Below are 21,834 nucleotides of genomic sequence, written 5' to 3' on the forward strand. Positions count from 1 at the left end.
AGCAGGAAGGGGCCCCCTCACAACCCCCGACAGACCTCGCTAATCAGTGGCGCCTGCTGGAGCGATCTTCCACTGTCCCGCACGTCCCAGCAGTTGCCACCAGTGCATCCCAGCAGTTGCCACCAGTGCATCCCGGACCTGCTCCCCTGTCCGGGTGCACGCAGGCCCCTGGGTGCAGGCCTGAGTCTGGGGCTCGCCCGTGGGTCGCAGGCTGGGTCCGCTGCTGCCTGTGGTCCCAGCGCGGGCTCACGGAGAGAGGTTGGAGTCTCCGGCTGGGAGGATTCCACCTCCCAACCGCGCCCCAGCCTGTGTCCGCCTGCTCCCCCACGGGGTGCGGACCCCAAGGGCGACCTAGGGGTCAGGCTGCGGCAAGGGGGGCTTGGGGTCTGGGGCCCCCAGAAGGAACGTGGAAGGCTCCCTGGAGAAGGGGCGCTGGGCAGGGCTGTGGCTCAGGGCTCGGGGCTGCGGGGAGAGGTTGAGGCAGCAGGTGCTGGGGGTGGGGTGGGGTGGGGTGGGGAGCAGTGACTGCAGGCCGGGGGTGGCCCTGGGAGCCATAGAGGGCGAATGTCTGGCGGCCTGGAGCTGGGTGTCAGTGGAGACAGCGCAGCTGTCCCGGCCCCCCGGCCCTCCCCCGGGGTCCGCCCGGTGCCTTAAGCTGCCCCAGCCCCCACCCCGTCTTCCTGCCCTTGGCCTTGGAGGCTAAGAATAGACACTGCCTGCCTGGCCCCCACCGGAAGCCCGCCACGGGGGGCGCATCCTGAGCCTGGCCTCTGTTCCCACCATCTGGTCCTCCCCGCAGATGAGCTGAGCCTGAGCCGCGGGCGGGGCCGGGAGGGAGGCCCGGAGGAGGCGGACGTGGCCGCGAGCTGCGTGCCCCCACGAGGCCTCTGCTGCCTCGTTTCCTCCTGTGGGCCTCAGTTTCCCCCCCTCTTTTTTACGACTTTTTGAGTAATCTCCACACGTGACACAGGGCTGAGCTCACAACCCGGACGTCGTACCCTCTGCCAAGGAGCTGGCCGGCGCCCCTCAGTCCCCTCCCCCGCCCGCACTGCCTCGGGCGCGGCGCGCAGGTCAGGCCCCTTCTGACGCCGCGGCTGTTCCCAGAAGGGATGCTGTCCTTGTTATCTCGCGGCAGGGGAAGTGGGGAGCAGGGTCCTTCAAGTCCCCACATCTGTAGTCCCCACATCTGTAGCATCCTCTCGCCACCACATCTGCCTTCCTTACAATTTCCCGAAGCCTCAGTGCTCCCGTCTCCTCAACGTCTTGATCATGTCATTTCTGCCACGACCGTCGCTCAGACCCGGGGGACTCCTGTTCGTCCTACAAAGCCCCAGTTCTGTCAGGATGCCTTCCTGGCTCACTTCTGGGCACCCCCTACGCCCCGTCACCTCCTCTGGCCGGACTGTCCCTCTCGCTGGGTCTCTCCCGCAGGACGGCATCCTTGAGGGCAGATCCAGCGCAAAACTGTGCGGGCGCAGGGATGGGACACAGAGTTGCCCCTGAGGGAGGCTGGGGGTAGCGAGACCTCCTGGGAGAGCCGGGCTGTACCAAGGAGGGGCCCTTGGAGCCAGGGCTGTGCCAGACGCCTAGGAGTTGGGGGGACCCCTTCCCAAGGAGGAGAAGTTAGAGTTAACGGCCTCAGGGAGGGGCCCTCTGGGAGGACGCTGGGTGTGAGCTAAGGCCTGGAGGCCGGAAGGACGGGCCGCGGGGGGCGGGTGTCGGGACTCAGGGCAGAGGAGGGCAGAGCCGACCTCCAGGTCCTTCCCAGGCCCCGGGGGGATGGGCGGGGCAGGGTTGAGGCCAAAGCGGCCAGTCGCCCAGTCCAGGCGGTTCACTTGGGGCCAGTGAGGCCCGGGTCAGGCCTCCTGCCCCCCTCGCCTCGCCTCACTTACCTGCACCGCAGGGCACCTCTGGGGCCTTTGCTCGGCTGCGTCCAGCCTGGCCACCCTCTGCTCTTGGGGCTGGGGGGACGGGTTCTGGGGTCTCCGAGGAAGCCCACCCTGCCTGCGGCCCGCACCCAAGCCCCGGGCCTCACCCGCACTCTCGCCTGAGCTGAGCGGCCGGGCACCCTTGCCCACCCCACGCAGGGGTGAGGGGTGGAGGGGCAAGGGGGCCGGACCTCCTCCCACCCCCCAACCCCCCGCCGGGCTCTAGGGCTGTGCTCTCTCCAGCCCCACAGCCTCTCCAAGCCTCTGCCCTGCAGGACACTCCCGCAGGGAGGCGGGGACCCCCAGCACACCCCGAGGGCTCCGCCCGGTGCCCACAAAGCCTCTTAGGTACCTCTGGGTGCCAGGCCCCAGCCCTCGGGGTCACCAGCTGAGAGCCCCAGGCCTGGGCGCGGGTCTGGGCGCCTGCGGTGGGGGAGGCCGATGCCGCCCCTCCCGACCTGCGATCCAGGGCTGCGGGGCTGGTGAACAACGCGGGGCCGCGGGGCAGCTCCAGGGGGGCCCGGGCGAGGCTCCCGAGCGGCGGCCCCGCATCCCGCATCCCCGCCCCTGCCCAGGCCGCCGGGCGCCCAGCGACCCCCAGCGACCCCCACCGACCCCCAGCAGCCGGGCCGGCCGGAGGGGCGGGGCCAGCTCAGGGGCGGGGCCGCGGAGAGACGGATGGAGGGACGGACGGACACCCGGCAGAGAGGGCGCCGGCGGCGGAGCGGGAGCCCCGGGCCTGGCTGTTCCCAGCCCCCGCGGACACGCCCCGGCCGGAGGGCTCGTGGCCCCCCAGCCCCGGGGGACGCGCACCCCCGCCTGCTGCGCCGCCGCGCCCTCCCTCTGTGCCCTGCGAGGCTCCTCTGAGCTGCCCGCCCCCGGCTGTGACTCTGTTTCCCCAGGGGCCCCGGAGGCCCGGCCGGCCCGCTCCCCGCTCCGCCCTCCCGGCCTGGGCCTGCTCCCGCCGCGGCGACCCCAGCGCGGCCCACGGATCACCACCTCCAGGTGAGACCCGCGCCGCTCCGGTCAGGGGAGGGGCCTGGGTGGGTGTGTCCCCCCACCAGCCGGCCCAGGTGTGCGTGTTGGGGGCGGTATTGAGACCAGGTGTGCCACCGCCCCGGGGTGGCTGAGGATGTGCTCGTGTGCGTGTCCCGGGGTCCACGAGCGTGGGGCCACTCGGGGCCTCTGGTGCTGCAGGAAGGGTGCAAGGGTCTGGGTGTGGCTGTGAGCAAGTGTGTGTGTGTGCGTGTGTGTGTGTGCAGGAGGCAGCGAGGTCTCAGCGCCCATCTGCACCATCACTAACTGTGCAGCCCTAACCTCGGCCACAGGCCCCGGGGCCTTCATCCTGCACCTGCCCCCCCCCACAGACGCCCTGGCCGTGGGTGGTGAACTCTCGAGGCCACTCCCATTGTACAGATGAGGAAACTGAGGCTCCCAGGGGGCCCCTGAGTCAGACCCAGGCTGGGCTGAGACCTAGTGGGCTGACTGTGAAGGCCCCACTTTGCACCCTCTGAGGTGAGGGCTAGGTCGGTGTCACAAACAGGAAAAAGTTCCCGGAAACTGAGCCTTGTGATGTGGGAGGGTGGGCAGGGGCGGCCTGGGAACCGGCAGGTGTGTCTGGGTGGGTGTCTGTGGGGGCGCCGCGCCCGGGAGCCACGGGTCTGCATCAGGCCTGGGCTGGCCGGGCCCCTGTGGTGTCACACCAAAGGGCAGCGACGGTCATTGCACAGCACTCAGGACTCAGCAAATGTGCTGGGGCCGCCGCAGGGCTGCCCCCCCACCGCCCCAGGCGTGCACACGGCCAACAGGATAAGCTGGGAGCACCCCAGGAGCAGGAGAGGCTCACCGGGCGGGGGCGGGAGCGGGTCAGGCCTGGGGAGACCAGCCAGGATGCCAGTGGGCCACTCGGTGTCCCCCTTCTCTGCATTCCAGGGAGGGGGGGATGCTGAGACTCAGCAGCAGCACCCCCAGCCTGGCAGGGGCAGTCAGGGGCCCCAGTGTGTGGGCTGCAGCGCAGGAGAGGGACGCATGGGGGGCTGGCCTGCTCCCTGGGGCGGGAGGAGGGGCGCTGGGCTGTTGGTGACCTCGGACAGAGGAGGGGCCTGGCACTTGGGAGCCCAGATCACATTCCACAGGGGCCTGGGCACCGGAGGGGCAGGACGGGGCAGGACGGAGCAGGACGGGCGGCCTCCCCAGGTGGACTGACCACCACGCAGGGTCGTCCCCCAGGATGGACCGGGAGCTGAGGCCCGCACTCTGGAACCCAGGACCCTGCCACATGCCCGGCGAAGTGCTAGCACCTCAGCCACTGGAATTTGAGGCCTCTGGGGGTTCCAGAACCAGCTCAGGGGGATTCCAGGTCCCTGGTCCTTCGGAGCCCACACCTCCCCGCGCCTGGGTCCTGGAAGCCTGGGTTTGTCCAGCAAATCCGGCCTGGGAACTTGGGGTCCATGCCTCCCGTGAGGCCCGGGAGGGAGCTGGAGCTGGACTCCCCCAAGGGCCACACGGTGCTGATTCAGGACCTCGCACGGACGAGGACAGTCCCCTGCAGGGTGAGGGCCCCGCCATCCCTCCCAGACAACTTGGGAGGGGCAGGAGGCCGTGCCCGGTGCCCCTACTGGCCTGGCCCGGGTGCCTGGGGAACCTGAGAGGCCGCTATCAGCCTGAACCTGCGGGGGGACTAGAAACCACCGGCAGTGGCCAGGGGGAGTCATGCCAGTTTCCAGCCTCCCCCCGGAGGCCAGGCCAAGGGCTCTGGGTCACAGGTTTGTTCTCAGACAAGGGAGGCCGTTGGCTGTCTCGGGGTGTGCGGCCCCCCGTGAATGGCTGGTGCACAAGCCCCCACACCCGGTTGGGGCCGCGAGACCCAGGATGCGGAGGCGCAGCCCGAGCCCCCGGGAATGTTCAGAAACGGTGCAGAGCAGCTCCCAAGGCAGAGGGTGCCCGGGCCCGAGAGGGCCCAGAGGAGGCCTCGCTGCGGGAGCAGAGGGCAAAGCCCTGCCCTGCGGGAGGCTAAGACCCTGTGGGTCTCAAGCCTCGGTGGTTTCCCACCCCACCCCCCTCACCCCCCCACCCCTGCCCGGGAGGCCCCGCCCCACCAGCGCCCCGGCCTTGGCTCAGGGCCCTGGGAGGGAAGCTCAGGGCCTGGGTGATTTATGAGGAGCGATAAGGAGCCGCCCAGAGGGGCCCGACCAACGCAGCGATGAGCAGGGGAGCTGGGGGGCGAGGGCTGGCGGCCGCAGGGGCCCCCCCACCCCAGGGCCTGCGCCACGGCAGCACCCACGGGCGCCCGCAGGCGCTGTGCTCGCCTGGCTCGTTCCCACCATCCCGGCTTACAGGAAGGGGAGCTGAAGCTCAGCAGGGCCGTGAGGGGGCTCGGGGCCAAGCCTAGGTGCAGATCTGGCTGGATCCCGCTGTAGAAAATTCTACCCCTTAAAGAAGAATCCGACAATGGGGGGGGCCCACACCCACGCCCCCGGAAACCCCAGGCCCGGGCTTACGCATAACAAGGCCTGAATTTACATCTCAGGTCAACTCAAGCCAGTGGGACAAACACAGGCTTGACCCCTGTGTCTCCCCCTCCGGCTCTGCAAAGTGGGGATCCTCCAGGCGCTGCCTGGCTCTGCCCCCCCCCACCGGCGCCTGCGTGCGTACCGCCCACGCCTGCCCACCTGAGCCCCTCACGGACCAGGGCAGGAGGCTGGGGACCCGCCAGCTGCCGCCAGGAGCCCCCGGAAGGCCCCCCGGCCTGTCCTTCTCGGGCACCGGGAGCGGTTTCCAGGATGGTCCCTCGTTTTCTTTCTCCTGGACATCCCCCCTGCCCCTGCCACCCCGTCCGGTCCAGCCGTCCACACCCGTCCACACTCGCGGCGGGGCCCAGGCGTCTCCGCCTTGTCTCGCAGCCCCGGAGGGTGACAGGTCCCTCTTGCTGCCATTTATAGCTCATCCCTGGGGAGTCTGTTGCTCCGAGTGAGCCGGGGTTTTTTGCTGTTGTTCCCAGAATGGAACTGGATTTCTGGGTTTATTTCTTATTATAAAAACGGGGGCAGACGGGGGAAGAATCCACATGACCCCAACATGTGTGAGGCAGCGGCTTCCGAAAAGCCGGAGGGGTGGCCGCGAGCTGCGAGCCGGGACCGGGCCCAGGGCCGCCTGGAGCGCGTGAGAGCCGGCGACCTCCTCACCTCGGCCGCGGCCGCGCTCGGGCCCGACCGTCCTGGATTCCGCGGCGGCCAAGGGCTCGGCGGGGGCACGGCGGATCGGGTCCTGGGGTCACGTCGGGGGGGCCGGGGCTGCGCTTCTAACCCAGACCATCAACGACAGCGGCGCTGCTAGTGGCAGTCAGAGTAACGCGGCGCGGGGAGTGCGAGGAGGCGCTGCCAGGGGCGTTAGGGCCGGGGCGTCGCAGGCCGCGGACGAGTTCGCCGGGCCGCGGCCAGCACACCCTCTCTGTGCCCCCAGGTGCGCCGCGCCCCATGGGGTGCTGACCCCGCGCCCGGCTCGGCGCCATGTGGCCCAACGGCAGCGCCGCGGGGCCGTGTTTCCGGCCGAGCAACCTGACGGCGGAGGAGCGGCGCCTCATCGCGTCGCCCTGGTTCGCGGCCTCCTTCTGCCTGGCGGGCCTGGCGTCCAACCTGCTGGCGCTGGGCGTGCTGGCGGGCGCCAGGCAGGGCGGCTCGCACGCGCGCTCCTCCTTCCTCACGCTCCTCTGCGGCCTGGTCCTCACCGACTTCATGGGGCTGCTGGTGACCGGCGCCATCGTGGTGGCCCAGCACGCCGCGCTGCTCGACTGGCGCGCCGCCGACCCCGGCTGCCGCCTGTGCCAGTTCATGGGCGTCGTCATGGTCTTCTTCGGCCTCTGCCCGCTGCTGCTGGGCGCCGCCATGGCCTCGGAGCGCCACCTGGGCATCACGCGGCCCTTCTCGCGGCCCGCGGCCTCCTCGCGCCGCCGGGCCTGGGCCACCGTGGCGCTGGTGTGGGCCGCGGCGCTGGCGCTGGGCCTGCTGCCGCTGCTGGGCGTGGGCCGCTACACCGTGCAGTACCCCGGCTCCTGGTGCTTCCTGACGCTCGGCGCCCAGCCCGGGGACGTGGCCTTCGGCCTCCTCTTCACGCTCCTCGGCAGCCTCTCGGTGGGGCTGTCCTTCCTGCTCAACACCATCAGCGTGGCCACCCTGTGCCACGTGTACCACGGGCAGGAGGCGGCCCAGCAGCGCCCGCGGGACTGCGAGGTGGAGATGATGGCCCAGCTCACGGGCATCATGGTGGTGGCCAGCATCTGCTGGATGCCGCTGCTGGTGAGTGCGCCTTCCCCGGGGCGGGGGGGCTCCATCCGCCGTGGATCTGTTGCTTTTTTGTTCAAGGTTTTATTTATTTCAGAGAGAGCGAGCCCGTGTGCGGGCACGAGCAGGGCAGGGGGCGGAGGGAGAAGCGCTGGGCAGGGAGCCCCACGTGGGGCTCGACCCTGGAACCCCGGGGATCACGACCTGAGCCGAAGGCAGAGGCTCACTTAACCCACTGAGCCCCCCAGGCGCCCCTCCACAGTGGATTTAGGTTCCCAGGTTCCCACCCACCCAGGAAAATGTGGGCACGGACCCCCGATGTTTGAGCATCCTTTCCAGAGGAGCTCATGGGAAAGACACAGACAACCCCCCAACCAGGGGGGCCAGGCCGGGATGCCGGCGGAGGGGCTCCAAGCTTCCATCTGGGTCATCAGAGGGCTCTCCAGAGGAGGGGCACTGGAGCTGGGGTTTTGAAGGATGCATAAGAGTTTATCTGCCAAACAAAACCAAGGAAAGCGTTCTACGTAGTATCACCGACTCATCAGACATTTCCTGAGGCCACTTTGTGTTGGGTTCTGGTCCGAGACCCAGCTCTGCCCGGATTTTCCCAGTCAGGGGAGCTTGGCCGATGTCCTTGGCCATTTGGGGTGGTTATTTTTCCATTTCTGACTTGATCAGAACAAGTCTAAAGTCTGAAGTCAGACAGTCGGCTTCCAACCCGTGTCCTTCAAGGACTTGCTGCGTGACTCTGGCTCTGGGCTCCCCTCCTCCAGGCCTGATTACGGGGATTCAAAAGTCGCCTGCCCTTCCGAGTGGTGGTGAGGTTGAAATGAACTCGTGTATCCATCTGCTGCTTCCACAAACGTTTCATGAGTGGCTGCTACGTCCCAGGCTGCGGTGTAGACACCGAGGACACAGCGGAGGATGAAAGCAACAGAGTCCCCTGGGAGCTCTTGCCAGCGGGGAGGGCCGGTCGTGCACGTGTGCGACGATGCGGGAGGCGGCAGATGGGAGTGAAAAGAGCTAGAGTGCAAACCAACCCGCATGGGCGCCCGGCGGGCTCAGTCGGTCGAGCCTGCAACTCCTCATCTCGGGGTTCTGAGTTCGAGCCTCCCATTGGGTGTAGAGAGGACTTAAAACCTTAAATGCATTTTTTTTAAAAGATTTTATTTATTTAGTCATGATAGTCACACAGAGAGAGACAGAGAGGCAGAGATACAGGCAGAGAGAGAAGCAGGCTCCATGCAGGGAGCCCAACGTGGGATTCGATCCCGGGTCTCCAGGATCGCGCCCCGGGCCAAAGGCAGGCGCCAAACTGCTGTGCCACCCAGGGATCCCCTTAAATGCATTTAAAAAAATATTTTATGTATTTATTTGACAGAGAAACTGCGTGCGCACAAGCAGGGGGAGCGGCAGGCAGAGGCAGAGGAAGAAGCAGGAGCCCCATGCGGGCTCGATCCCAGGACCCTGGGATCGCGACCTGAGCCAAAGGCAGATGCTCAACCAATGGGCCACCGGGGCGCCCCCTAAAAATAAAATCTTAAAAAAAGAAAGCACTGCAAATGTAAAGATCCTAATTTTTTTTTTTTTGCTTTGTGTTTTGTTTTGCTAAGAATTTTTCACATACGTAAGTAGTCGGGGAAAAAGTACAAAGGAGCATCATATTTTGATGTTTTGTGACATGTGACAATGACATGGAATTCAAATTTCCGCATCCAGAAATACCGCTAGAGCGCAGCCACGCCCCTGTGCCTCCCTGTAGCTCCGAGGCTGCGGTGGCCCAGCTGCGACAGGGACTGCGTTTAGAATATTTATTCCACGGCCCTGTAAGAAGGAAGGTTGCCACCAAAGGGGCCCCGGGAACCGTTTCACGACTCAGTGAGATTCGATCTAGGACACCTACCTGGTTTTGATCCAGCTGTGAACCTCGCACCCATGCTCCAGAGCCCCAGAGCCCGTGGTCCCGAGCAGAGCGGGGCCCGTTCTGGGGATCCCGGGAGACTGTGGCAGATCCTGGTCAGGGACTTCTCCGTGAAGGTGACATTTAAGCAAAGACGCGGTCCAGGGGAGGAAGCGGGCTGTGTGGAGATCTGGGGGCGAAGGCATTCCAGGAAGGGGGCACAGCACGTGCAAAGGCTCTGGGGCAGGACGCTGCCTGGCATGTCGGAGGAGCAGAGTGGGCGAGACGGAGAGGGAGGGCGGGGGAGGACCAGGGAGAACCCGCCTCGGTCTCCTCCCTGCCCCCCGGTCTCTCCCAGGGACACCCAGAATGGGCTCCGTGCTGCTCTGAACCATTGGAACCGGGGCTTTGAAGCATGAATAGGAGTTTCCTTGCTACACATAAGAGGGAAGCCGTCCTAGTAGGATCACTGAATCATGAGACACCCCCTGAGTCCCCTTTGTGGGCAAACTATTTCTTAAAGGGCCGTTGTGGTATTTTCTTTTTTTTTTTTAATTTTTTTTTTTTTCCGTGTGGTATTTTCAACGCGGTTTGTCACAGGCTCAGCTGTGCTGTCCCCTCCCGGGCGGGAATGCAGCCACAGGCAGCGAATGGGCCTTTCTGTGGGCCCGGAGGACACCGAGAATTTCATGTCGTTCTCACATGTCACAAACTCCTTCCTATTTTTTTTCTCCCACTATTTGCACATGTAAAAACGTCCTTAACAAAACAATAAAATGAAACCACAAAAGCCCAAGCAAACCAAACAAGAAGAGGGGAAAGGCCCGATTTGGCCCAAGGGCCAGCTCAGTGCTCTAATCCCGCCCCGGATCCCCATGGGCCCAGAGGATAAGCCCCCCACGCGGCCCTCAAGCTCATCTGGGGAACCCAGTTTGCCAACCGGCTCCCAGCCCCGGGTCAGCTCAGGCACCCACGCTGGCCTCCCACAGGCCCCACGCGTCCCTGGTCACAGTTCTGTCACCCCCGCCCCCACGCTGTGACTGCCTGGCCGCCTCCTGTTGGGGCTGCAAGCCTGTGCAGCGGGGACTGGTCCCTCGTGGCCAGCGCAGTGTCCCCAGCACTGCCCAGCAGGTGCTCAGGAAACAACATTAATAAATTTTTTTTAAGCTTTTATTTTTGGACGCCTGGGTGGCTCCGTGGTGGACCGTCTGCCTTCAGCTCAGGGCGTGACCCCGGGATCCCAGGATCGAGTCCCACATCGGGGTCCCCCAAGTGAGCCTGGTTCTCCCTCTGCCTGTGTCTCCGCCTCCCTCTGTGTGTCTCTCAGGAATACATAAATAAAAGCTTTTTAAAAATTAAACACTTAAGGTGCAATTGAATAGTATAGTTTTACATTATGAAACTTTTACAAATTTTCAGGTGTTTAGGAGGATAATAATGCTGGCGGTGCGGGGGCTCCGCGTGCTCACACCCGCCTTGTTTTCCACCGTATTTTATTGTGGAGACAGGCGGGAAGATTGCGTCGGGGCAGCTCAGAGAGGCTGGGCACCCCCCGCCCAGGTCACCCAGCAAGGCGGCGACAGAAGCGGCACTGGATCGCGGGGCGGGGTGCAGGCGGCCGCTGGTGCCCCGCTAACGGCTCTGACCCCCCGCAGGTCTTCATCGCCCAGACGGTGCTGCGCAGCCCGCCCGCCATGAGCCCGACCGGACAGCTGTCCCGGGCCACCGAGCAGCAGCTGCTCATTTACCTGCGCGTGGCCACCTGGAACCAGATCCTGGACCCCTGGGTGTACATCCTGTTCCGCCGGGCGGTGATCCGTCGCCTGCACCCTCGCCTCAGCGCGCGGCCCAGGTCGCTGTCCCTGCAGCCCCAGCTCACCCAGAGGCGCCCGGTGGCGTAGGGCCCCAGCGGGACGGCCGCACACGGGGGGCCCCCCAGCCGGCCCGGAGCCCCGGGAGCCCGGAGTGTCAGAAGGGCCAAGACTGTGCATGCCAGGATGGGGGGGCCCCCCCAGCGGCCCTGGGGACCCCCCAACTCCTCTCTGATCCCCTCCCCCTCCCCACCCAGGAAGGGTGGGCAGGCATGTTGGGGGGAGGGCGTCTGAGGAAATCGGACTTGGAAGCCTCCCCTTTCAGGAATCCCCTGAGAATGGGGGGACTCTGACCCCTGGATATGACCTGCTTCCTGGGGTACAGTTGATTCCCTTTGACTCCCCAGCCCCGAGAAGGCTCTATTTAGAAAACATTGAGTGTGCAGAGGCAAGACACCCGCTCTCTTGCCAAAATATATACTGGCTCCCCCAGCTTTACTTTCCTTTGGGTCCGGAAATCATCAATCTTTAAAGTTCGGGCGTCAGATTGCTGTTCCCCCGTGTTGGCCGCAGCCGGAGCCGCGCCGGGGCCGGGCAGGGCGGAGGGGGTGCGCTGGGTGCCCGCCGCTCTCCTCCGCGCCCTCGCCCTGGGCGGGCCTTCCATGGTCGCATCTCCTGGGAGCCTCCCCTTGGCCCCTGGGGTTCTGGGATAACCCCCGGGAGGTGAGGAAAGAGAGAAGACACGGGATCCTGGAGGGAGCACCTGCCTCCCCCTCCATACGGGGCTCGTGTCTTTACCTGCTTGTTCGCTCAACACTTCAGACCCGCGGGGCCTGGAACACACAGCTCCTGGCCCACAGCAGCTGTGAACACGGCCCGACCGGCCGGACGACGAGCCTTACACAGCATCAGGTGCGCGCAGGCACACGGGCACACGCGCGCTCAGTAAAGCGCTGGGCACAGAGCCGCGTGTGGTCACGTGAGCCCCCTGGACCCTCACACCTGCCCCTTCCCCCACCTTCCCATGAACGTCCCCCAAAAACGACGTGCCCAGCTGCAGGGGTGGGAGATGCCTTTATTCCCCGCCAGCCCTCGAGGTACATGAGGACAAAATTGTCTCCTGCCCCCCACATCTCCACCTCCGGCCCACATGCCCCCCTCTGCCATACGCCTGGCTTTCCACTCCACAGACCTGGGATCTGCTTACACCTCTCAAGAGCCAGGCCGAGTGAAACTAAAGCCCCTGTTTCCACTCTCCCCACTCCCCCCCTTCCCACCTGCTGGGTAATGAGGTCACCTGCTGCCTCCAGGGGACCCAGGCTGGGAGGGAGGGGCAGGAGACAGGATGGGGGAACCACGGAAGCCAACATTATGTTACCCTCAAGCTACAGCTCCCCTTGGTGGGGCAGGGGCTCGGACCCCCAAGGAGCAGACCTCGACTCCTTGAGTGTAGGGGAGGGGACAAGTCTCTGGGCTAGAGATTCAGGGGGCTGGGAATGCAGGACGGCTGCCCTGGGGGCAGAACTAGAGATGACAGATATGGTGGGTGGGGTGGGCTTCTGGGGTCCTAGCTTGGGCTTGGGGAAGAGCGCTGGTTTCTGGGGTGCTGAGGGGCTCTGTGGCTGTGGGGCCAGGTGGGAAGTTGGTGGGCTTCTGCCCAGGCCGGTATTGGCCTGTGTTCCATGTACCAGATCATGGGGCTGCGGCTGAGGCTGAGAGACTGTGCTCGGGGCCAGAGTCAGGGCTCTGGGTTGTGGGCCTGAGGGCTGATTTTGGATGGGGGGAGTGAGATCAGCCTGGGTTCTAGGGTCAAGGCCAGGGGTCTGTAGGTGGCGTCTATTGGTAGAGCTGAGCTGGATCTTTGAGTTGGTCTGGGTTCTAGAGCTGAATTGGGTTCCAGAAACAGGCTGGGACCTGGAAGTAAGGTAAGTTCCAGAGCTGGGCTGAGTTCTTGAACTGCTCTGGGTTTCAGAGGTGGGATGGTTCTCAGGACTGAGCTGAATCCTGGAGCTGGGCTGGGTCTCTGAGGTAGGCTGGATTTCAGAGCTGAGCTGGGTTCCAGAACTGATCAGGGTTCTAGAGCTGGGCTGGGTTTCAGAGCTGAGCCAGGTCTCAGAGGTAAACTGGGCTCTAGAGCTAAGCTGGGCTCCAGAGCTAGGTGGAATATTTATACTGCTCTGGGCCCCAGAGCTTGGTTGGGTTCCAGAAAGAGGCTGGATCCTGGAACTAACATGACTTCCAGAGCTGAATTGAATTCTTGCACTGTTCTTGGTCCCAGAGCTGGGCTGGGCCTTGGAGCTGAGCTGGGTTCCAGAACTGGTCTGGGTCCCAGAGCTGGACTGGGTTCCAGAAACAGTCTGGGTTCTAGAACTAAGGTAAGTTCCGGAGCTGGCCTGAGTTCTTGAACTGCTCTGGGTTCCAGAGTTGGGCTGAGTCTCAGGGCTGAGCTGAATCCTGGAACTGGTCTGGGTCCCGGAGCTGGACTGGGTTCCAGAAACAGTCTGGGTTCTAGAACTAAGGTAAGTTCCGGAGCTGGCCTGAGTTCTTGAACTGCTCTGGGTTCCAGAGTTGGGCTGAGTCTCAGGGCTGAGCTGAATCCTGGAACTGGTCTGGGTCCCAGAGCTGGACTGGGTTCCAGAAACAGTCTGGGTTCTAGAACTAGGGTAACTTCCGGAGCTGGCCTGAGTTCTTGAACTGCTCTGGGTTCCAGAGTTGGGCTGAGTCTCAGGGCTGAGCTGAATCCTGGAACTGGGCTGGGTTCCGGAGCTAAGTTGAGCTCCAGGGCTGGGCTGAATTCTTGCACTGGGCTGGGTCTCAGAGCTGAGCTGGGTTCCAGAACTGATCAGGGTTCTAGAGCTGGGTTGGGCTTCTGAAATAGTCTGGGTTCTGGAATTGCTCTGGGTTTCCAAGTTGGGCCAGGTCTCAGGGCCAAAGTGAATCCTGAGGCTGGGCTGGGTACTGGAGCTGGGCTGAATTCTTGAACTTATCTGGGCCCCAGAGCTCGGCTGGGCTCTAGAGATGAGCTGAGTTCCAGAGCTGGTCTGCTTCCCAAAGTCTGGCTCGACTCCAGAGCTGCCCTGGGTTGCGGCCTGGAGCTGGTATCTAGAAGTTGACAGGGTTTCCAAGATGATCTGACTTCCAGGAGTTGACTGAGTTCCTGGGCCAGTCTGGGTCCTGGAGCTGGGCCTGCCTTCAGAGTGAGGCAGATTTGTGGAGCATAAATCTGCTGCTGCATTGATCTGGGTCTCGGGGCTAGAGTGGATTCCAGAGTTTAACTGGATTCCGGAACTCAGTGAGGTCCCAACAACCGACTGTGTTTGGGAGCTGGAAGGGATTTCAGACCCAGTCTGTGCTTCAGAATTGAACTGCGTTCTGGAGCTGCGTGGCGTCCCTGAGCTGGACTGAGCTCTGGAAAGTGCCCAGGCCTTAACGTTGGTCTGGGTCCCAGAGTTAGCTGGTATTCTAGAGCGGGTCTGTGTTCTACAGTGAGAACCAGGCTCGGCATCAAGCTGAGCTCCGGAGGCCGGGCTGGCCTCAGAGGTGGATGGGGCTTCAGAGCTTGTCTGACTTCTGGAGATGGGCCCGGTTGTAGCACTAGGGTGGGGTCTAAAACCAGACTCATTCTCTGAGCTGGACTCATCGCTGGAACTGGACCAGGCCCCAGGATGGGGGTGGGTAGTTGAGTGCAGTTGGGTTTTAGAGCAGGGCTGGGGTCTGGGTCTGGACTGAGCTGTAGCATGCATCTGGGCTCGTGAGCAGCGTTGGGTTTGGGAGCCATCTTCCAATCCTGAGCTGGTGTGGCTACTGTTGCTGGGCTGTTTCTTGAGTCTGACTTGGGCTCTAGAACTAATGGGAGTTCCTGAGCTAGACCGGGTGTCTTCGTACAGCTGAGTCACGGGATTGTCTTGAGTTCCAGTGTCAGACTGAGTTGGGCGGCGGGTCTTGGTCATAGATCTGGGCTGGGTTCCAGAACTGGGATTGGTCTTAGAGCTGGGCTGTGTCTTAACACTTATCTGGGATCCAGACCTTAACTTGATTTCAGAGCTTGGTTTAGCTTCAGAGCTGTCTTGGGTTCTAGGAAAGGGCTGGGTTTTGGAGCTGGGTTGGTTCTCAGAACTGAACTGCATTCTAGCAATGACCTTAGTCTCGGGGTTGGCCTGGGGTCTAGAACAGGGCTTGGTCTCAGAACTGAGCGTGGTTCTAGAGCAAGACTTGACCTCAGAGCTGGGCTTGGTCTGAGAATTGGAAGGGGTTCTAGAGACGAACTTGGTCTCGGAGCTAGCCTGGGCCCTGGAAGGGGGCTGAGTCTCTGAGCTGGGTTGGGTCTCAGGAGTGGTTTGGGTTCTAGAGATGAACTCGGCCTCAGGGCTGGCCTGGAGTCTAGAGCAGGGCTTGGCCTCAGAGCTGGGACTGGTGTCGACACTGCTGTGGGTTCTAGAGGCAAACTCAGCCCCAGGGCTGGCCTGGGCTCTGCAGCGGGGCTGGGTCTCAGATGGGGCCCGGGCTGTGGTGCAGAGCCGGGCTTCGGGACCCGGCCGGGAGGTTTGGGGCAGGGGGCTGGGCTCCGGGCTGGGGCCGCGCTCAGCGCCGGGGCAGACTAGCCGCAGGCCTCCCTGGCCTCGCCGATGGCGGCCCACACCTCCACCACAAACTCGTCCGGGAAGGCGAACTCGCCCAAGACGGAGTCTAAACGGTGCGCAAACTCCTGGACGCTCACTGTCTTCTTGGAGGTGTCCACCATGGTGGACGCTGCAGGCCGAGCAGGAGGAAGGCGGGTGAGGGTGCTCCCCGGGCCCGGCCTCCCCGTGGGCCTCGGCGCCCTCCCCGTGGGCTGTCCTCCCCCCAGGGTCCGCCCGGCTTACCCTGGCCCCTTACCCAGCTCTGGGTCCCGAATGCCCATGTAACTCTCCAGCAGGTCGTCCACCCTCCGGGACGCCTCCTCCTCAAATTCGCTGGGCTGGGGGAGGAGCACCCCATGGGTCAGAAACTGGCTCCCTCCCGCTCCGCCACGCGGCCCCGCCCCTCCGAGGCCCCGCCCCGCAGGCCCCGCCCCCTCCGAGGCCCCGCCCTTTGGGTGTGAGCAGAGGCGGAGCTCAGGGCCCCCGCCTCGCAAGGAGGACCCGCTTGGCAGGGAGGGGAACAGGCGGGAAGAAGGAGAAGGTCTTACCCGAGGTCCCAGGGCCTCAGCCGAGTGCTCGGTGCAAGAGCCCCAGGAGACTCCCTTCCCCTTCACTCACCACTTCCTCCACGGTGGCAGCCCCCCCAGAACGAAGACGCAGGGTCTCCCTCCCACTGGTCACTTTTGCTTCCACGGGGCATTTGCTGCTCCTGCTCCTCTGGCCGATCATATCTGCAGGGGACAGAGTGGGGAGGGGCGTGCGTTCTGGGCAGACCCGCATCTGTGTAAGCCCTCGAGCCTTTCTAGAACGTTCTAAGCCTTCAAAGCCCTCCTTAGGTCCACGGGTGAATCTCCAGAGACCTCCCTTGAGAATCCTTTCTTCCCCTGAATCTCCCTCCTCTTCTTATTTTTTTACGTTTTTTAAGTAATCTCTACGCCCAGCATGGGGCTCGAATTCACAACGGTGAGATCAAGAGGCACATGCTCTGGCCCGCGCAGTGGCTCATGGGTTGAGTGTCTGCCTTCGGCTCAGGGCGTGACCCTGGGGTCCTGGGGTCCTGGGATCGAGTCCCGCATCAGGCTCCCAGCAGGGAGCCTGCTTCTCCCTCTGCCTCTGTGTGTGTGTCTCATGAATAAATAAATAAAATCTTTTTTAAAAATCTAAAAAGAAAAAAAGCATCACATGCTCCACTCACTGAGCCAGACAGGCGCCCCATCCCTTCTCTTTTTAAAACAACTCTCTCAAAATAAATAAATAAATAAATAAATAAATAAATAAATAAATAAAATAATAAAATAAATTAAAAAATAAAATAAAACAACTCTCTCTAGAAGGAATGCTTGAGACCCTCCCGTAGCCAGAGGGTCAACCTAGAGAAGACTTTGTGTAGAACTCAGTCCTCCTAACGTTGGGGCCTGGCTCTCAGGGTCCCCTGCTGTGCTACAGGGCAGATCTGGAACCCCATCCTGTCCCATTCTCCCTGGGACCACCCTCCAGATGCATCAGAGGGCGCTTCTAGAACCTCTTGCTGGAGAATGGTGCTACTCAAAGGCCAGTCCGTAAAGAAATAGGAAAGTGGGGCTGGAATGGGAAGCAACACGCTGGTTCCTTCCTTGACAAAGTCTTGCTATTAAAAAAAATAATAATTTAAAAAAAATTAAAAAAAAATTACCTGCTGGGGCGCCTGTGGGGGGACCCAGTCAGTTAAGCATCTGCCTTCAGCTCAGGTCATGATCTCGGGGTCCCAGGAGTGAGCCTCACATAGGGCTCCCTGGGCCAAAGGGAGCCTGCTTCTCCCTCTGCCCACTGCTCCCCCTCCTTGTGCTCGCTTTCTCTCTCTCTCTCTCTCTCTCTCAAATAAATAATTAAAATATTAAAAAAAAAGGCACCATTCTAGAACTCACTTGGGAAAACATTCTCAGGACCGTAGCCTGACCACACAGTACTTTAAAACCTCCTAGCCAGGTTACCAAACAGGTCCAGACACCTCCTCACCCGCCACCCCCATGCTGGACTGACCATAACAATCTAGAGACTACCGACCTCTTCCTGACACGGTGCCAGAAGGCTCTCTGTCATGCCACCAGAGACATCTAGAACCTTCCATCCCGTCCCGTCCCCCCATCGTCCACTGTGCTGGGTATCCAGAGAACCCACTTCTGGAAGGGCTCCTCGCCAGCACCCCACCTGCCCCCTGGGCCCCAGGCGCCCTCACCGAAGGCTCTCTTGGGCTGCACCAGGCGCAGGGTGAAGGGCTGGGACTTGGGCAGCTCCCGGAGCATCTTGGCCACCTCGTAGTGGCGGCAGCCGACGATGGAGTGATCGTTGATGGCCTCAATGCTGTCGCCCACGCACACAGCCTGGATCCGGTTGATAATGCTGCCCTCCTTGATCCTCTGCAGGGACCCAGAGTCACTCAGGGGGCCACCCCAGCCACCCCCGCCCCCAGCTTCCCAGAGCCCAGGTAGCGGCTCATCCCAGGGCCCTGAGCCCCCAGGAGGCCGCCCGCCCTCCGTGGGCACCTTGATGAAGGCGTAACCGGCCCCGTTGTCCGTGATGGTCAGTCCCAGGGCGTCCTCGGTCTTGGTGACCTCTACCTCCTTGGTCTCTCCGCGCACGTGCGCAAAGATGAAGTCCTCCAACCCGATCTGGCCGCCCAGGAGTTTCTGCATGTCCACTTTGTGGCTGTTTAGGGTACAGAATAAGATCTGTCCCAAGGGGAGGGGGAGCCCAGAGTTAATGACAGCGCTCATCGCCCTCTGTCTGTGCAGAACAACCAGGGTGATGGGCTCAGGAGCCTGGGAGGGAAACTGAGGCAGAAAGGGGCATGAAACTGGCCTGGTCACCCAGCCCGCGGGGATCCCAGTCCAAGGCGGGGTGTGGGGCTCTCCGAATGGGGTGGAGGGGCAAGAAGGAGTCTGAGACCCTGAGCATGGGGAGCAGGGTGATAAGGGGGCTGTGGGCAGGAAGAGAGCCCCCCCCCACCCCGTCACCCGTAGATTTTCAGTTTTGATACATTGGCGCCCTGACCCCCCAGACCGACTTTTTGGGTGGATTCTGGATCTGCTGGCGCCCCCTGGGGGCCACGAGCCGCACCGCCCTGCAGCCGGGCCCCTACCCACCCCGGCGACTTGGCACCTGGAACCCCGGCCCCCGCCGCGCCCCGGAACCGCAGAGGCGCCTCCCCGCCGGCGGGGTCCGCTCTTAGCTGGCCCAGCGCAGGGGCTCCGGGGAGGCTAGGGACCCGCTGACCCCGACGCAGGCCCTCTGCGCAGGGCGAGCCAAGAGGGTGTCTGGGGTAGGGGCCCCCAGGATGTGAGCGGCGTGTCTCTGAGACCCGCTGATGGGAGCCCGTCCACCCGGGAGGGGAGGTCCGCGCCCCCAGCCCCGCGCCCCGGGCTCCACCCCTCTCCCCGCTCAGACGGCGTGGGGGGGGGGCTCTGGCGCGGGGAGCGCGGGGGGGGGCTCGGGGGTCCTCACCTCTGTGGGCGCGATCCCGAAGGCCTCGGCGATCTTGGCGTAGAGCTCGCGGACGTTGGTGAAGCCCTCGATCTTGCCCGTGGGGCTGCCGTGCGCCAGCTGCGTGCGGAAGACCAGGCGCGGACGCGCGCGGGGCGCGGCGGGGGGCTCCGCGGGCGCGGGCGGGGGCGCGGGCGAGGGCGCGGGCGAGGGCGGGGGCGCGGACGGGCGCGGGGCCTCGGCGCCCCGGGGCTCGTGGGCCGCTGCGCTCTCCATGGCGGGAGGAGCTGGGCCACCGCGGCCACCGCCACCGCCGCCGCCGCCGGATCCGCCGCTTCCTGCAGCCTCCCCTCCCCCGGCCCAGGGCGCGACAGCCGAGCCGCTGGGTAAGGGGATCCGGGAACCCGAGCCTCCCGGGAAGGCGACACCGCGGGCGGCGGAGGGGGGTCTGGCCCAGGTGCGCGGGCCCTGCTAGGCCAGCTGCGCGCTCCCGGGGGACGCCGGGCAGGACGCGGGGCCTGAGCAGCACACGGGGCGGAAATGGGGGTCCCCAGTGAGGACCAGGGCAGTGAGCGTGCCCAGCGCGCCCCGTGTGCGAGGCGCGCCCATGTACTCCTTGGAAGGACCCTAGAAGGGGCAGGACAGGGACCAGGGATCACCTCAGCTACACCCTGTCCCTGCCCTCCGCAGCCCTCGGGGGCTCCGTTCCCCCTGAGGCCCGCCAGGCTCTGCACGACCAGCCCCGCGCCCTCCCTGCCCTCCCTTCCTCCCCATCTTCCCCTGGCACACGCTGCTCCGGCCATACCGGCCTCATTGCCTTTCCTCTAATGCCAGGTTGGGTCCTGCCCCAGGGCCTTTGCACGTGCTGTTCCTTCTGCCTGGAAGGCCATCTCCCAGTCATGCGCTCGGGTCCCTGCCTCACCTCAGCTACTTGCTCAAATGTTGTCCGCTCCTTCCACCTCTCAATCCCTTTTCCTAGGGTTTTCTCCCTGGTATTGAGCCCTACCTGATAGATATCAACTGTTCTACTTAATCGTCCTGTATCCCGGCTGTCCCCACAACCGCAGTGTCAGCCCCAGGAGGGCAGGGGCTCTGGACTCTTCTCCCCGCTGCCACATCCTGGGGCCTGGTGCCCGGAGACAGCAGGCACCCCGGCGATCTGCGGTGAGGAAAGGCATGGACTCCCAGGTCACAGGAGGGAAGGAGGCTCTGGCCCCCGGGAGGCACCTGTCGGAATCCCCTGGGACGCAACACCGAGGTGTCCAACAATGAGAATCTTGGCTTTTACAGTCAGCGGCCCTGGAATGCCACCGAGTGGCCCGAAGAGGGGCCTCCCGCCCTGGGGGAATCTCAGAAACCAAGCGTTGATGGAAAAAGGCAAGTCCCAGAAGGCTTTGGACAATGTAAGAAAATGTAATGTCAAGTTTAAAACACGCCGTGTGTTACCATGGACGAGCCTTGAAAACATGACGCTTGGCGGGGCCGAGGGGTGGGGGTGGGGGACCAGACACAGGAGGCCCCCCCCCCCCCCGCGTGTGAGCCGACGCGTGTGACACGTCCAGGCCGGGCTCGTCCCGGGACAGGCAGGGGGGCTCGTGTCCCCGAGGGGCTGATGGAGGTGGCGGGGGCGGTGGCTGAGAGGGGTACGAGGTTTCTCCTTGGGGCGACAGAAATGTTCTGGAATTCGACTGTGCCGATGATTGCACAACTTTGTAAATACGCTAGAAACCACAGACTTGTACACTTTCAAACCTTTGAAAACTGAACGAAAAAAACCAAACCCCATCAAAGCGGTACTCTTCGAGGAAGACATACTTGTGTGCTCAAAGTATATAAAGACCCGCCTGCTCTATACTCCAAATTCGGGATGGGGGTACCTGTGCCGTTGGCGGGGGCGGTGTGTGGGGCAGACAAGGGACCTCGGGTCGGGGAGGTGGTGACGTCTGGCTGTGAGTCTCTCTGGGCTGGGGGGGGGGCTTAAAACCACAGGGATTTGCTGTCTCTCGGTTCCAGGGGCCCGAAGTGTGACGTCAGCCTCAGCAAGGCCCCGCTCCCGCCGAGCCCTCGAGCCCTCGGTAGAGCCCTGCCCAGCCTGGCGCTCCTCGGCGCTCTCTGGCAGCTTGCGTTATTCCCATTTCTGCTCTCTGGTCACGTGGCTGTCCACATCTTCATCTTCTTATAAGGACACCAGTCATATTGGATCAGGGGCCCACCCTACTGCAAGATGACCTCATCCTGACTAATTATATCTGCAACGACCCTATTTCCAAATAAGGTCACATTCTGAGAGCTGGGGTTTAGGGCTTCAGCGTCTTTTGAGGGGACAAGATTCAACCCATGATACGGGCGTTTGTCAAGTTGTTCTCCAAAAATTTTGGGATGTCTTCAATAGCGCATTAAACAAAAAGTCGCAGCGAGGCTTCCTCAGTAAGTCAAGCACAGAATCCCACGCCTGGGAGGGAGCCTGCCGAATTGGAAGCAGGTGTTCAAACGCCTGGCCACGCGTGTTCACACAGCCCGACTCGCGGCACTCATCAGCGGGTGAAGGGATCAACAGAATGTGGTCCATCCACACGCTGGAATATTATTCAGCCACGAAAAAGAGCGAGGTACCGACAGGTGCCGCCCTGGGGATGGACCCTGAGCCCGTAGTGGAGGCCACACGTGTGTGAGTCCATTTCCGTGAAACATCCAGGACAGGTTCATCCAGACAGAAAGGGGGTTAGTGGCTGCCAGGCTCTAGGGGTGGGCAAGCCTGGGACACCCAGCAGGGGTGTCTTGGGAGCCCTTGGCACATCTTCTGGCCCACCCCCACCCCCCCAGAAAAAAACATTCACA

General features: G+C 63.3%; 2 protein-coding genes and 1 long non-coding RNA gene across 5 annotated transcripts; 2 read left to right on the forward strand and 1 right to left on the reverse strand.

Annotated features, from left to right (window-relative positions):
* Positions 1-2,808: 2,808 nt before the first annotated feature.
* TBXA2R (thromboxane A2 receptor) lies at positions 2,809-11,150 on the forward strand. Of its 2 annotated transcripts, XM_055342646.1 has the most exons (3): positions 2,809-2,933; positions 6,390-7,222; positions 10,763-11,150. In XM_055342646.1, exons 2-3 carry the CDS (start codon positions 6,437-6,439, stop codon positions 11,006-11,008), a joined length of 1,032 nt encoding a protein of 343 aa, XP_055198621.1. In that variant the 5' UTR covers positions 2,809-2,933; positions 6,390-6,436; the 3' UTR covers positions 11,009-11,150. The 2 variants fall into 2 exon arrangements, with proteins under 2 accessions (XP_055198621.1, XP_055198622.1); XM_055342647.1 differs by lacking the exons at positions 2,809-2,933; positions 10,763-11,150 and adding an exon at positions 8,589-9,218.
* An 854-nt stretch (positions 11,151-12,004) lies between these two features.
* Positions 12,005-19,353, reverse strand: GIPC3 (GIPC PDZ domain containing family member 3). 2 transcript variants are annotated; one of them, XM_055344859.1, is made up of 6 exons: positions 19,018-19,353; positions 18,060-18,245; positions 17,753-17,933; positions 16,156-16,268; positions 15,794-15,875; positions 15,407-15,667 (listed from the first exon to the last, which is right to left on the reverse strand). In XM_055344859.1, exons 1-6 carry the CDS (start codon positions 19,270-19,272, stop codon positions 15,516-15,518), a joined length of 969 nt encoding a protein of 322 aa, XP_055200834.1. In that variant the 5' UTR covers positions 19,273-19,353; the 3' UTR covers positions 15,407-15,515. The 2 variants fall into 2 exon arrangements, with proteins under 2 accessions (XP_055200833.1, XP_055200834.1); XM_055344858.1 differs by lacking the exons at positions 17,753-17,933; positions 18,060-18,245; positions 19,018-19,353 and having other exon boundaries at positions 12,005-15,667; positions 15,781-15,875; positions 16,156-16,643.
* On the forward strand, positions 19,309-21,405 carry LOC129522535 (uncharacterized). The gene is made up of 4 exons (XR_008666909.1): positions 19,309-19,382; positions 19,976-20,160; positions 20,287-20,409; positions 21,010-21,405. It is a non-coding gene; the product is annotated as an uncharacterized LOC129522535 (long non-coding RNA).
* The last annotated feature ends 429 nt before the right edge of the window (positions 21,406-21,834 follow it).

Source organism: Nyctereutes procyonoides, unplaced genomic scaffold (genome assembly GCF_905146905.1).
Source record: "Nyctereutes procyonoides isolate TBG_1078 unplaced genomic scaffold, NYPRO_anot_genome, whole genome shotgun sequence".
Taxonomy (NCBI): domain Eukaryota; kingdom Metazoa; phylum Chordata; class Mammalia; order Carnivora; family Canidae; genus Nyctereutes; species Nyctereutes procyonoides.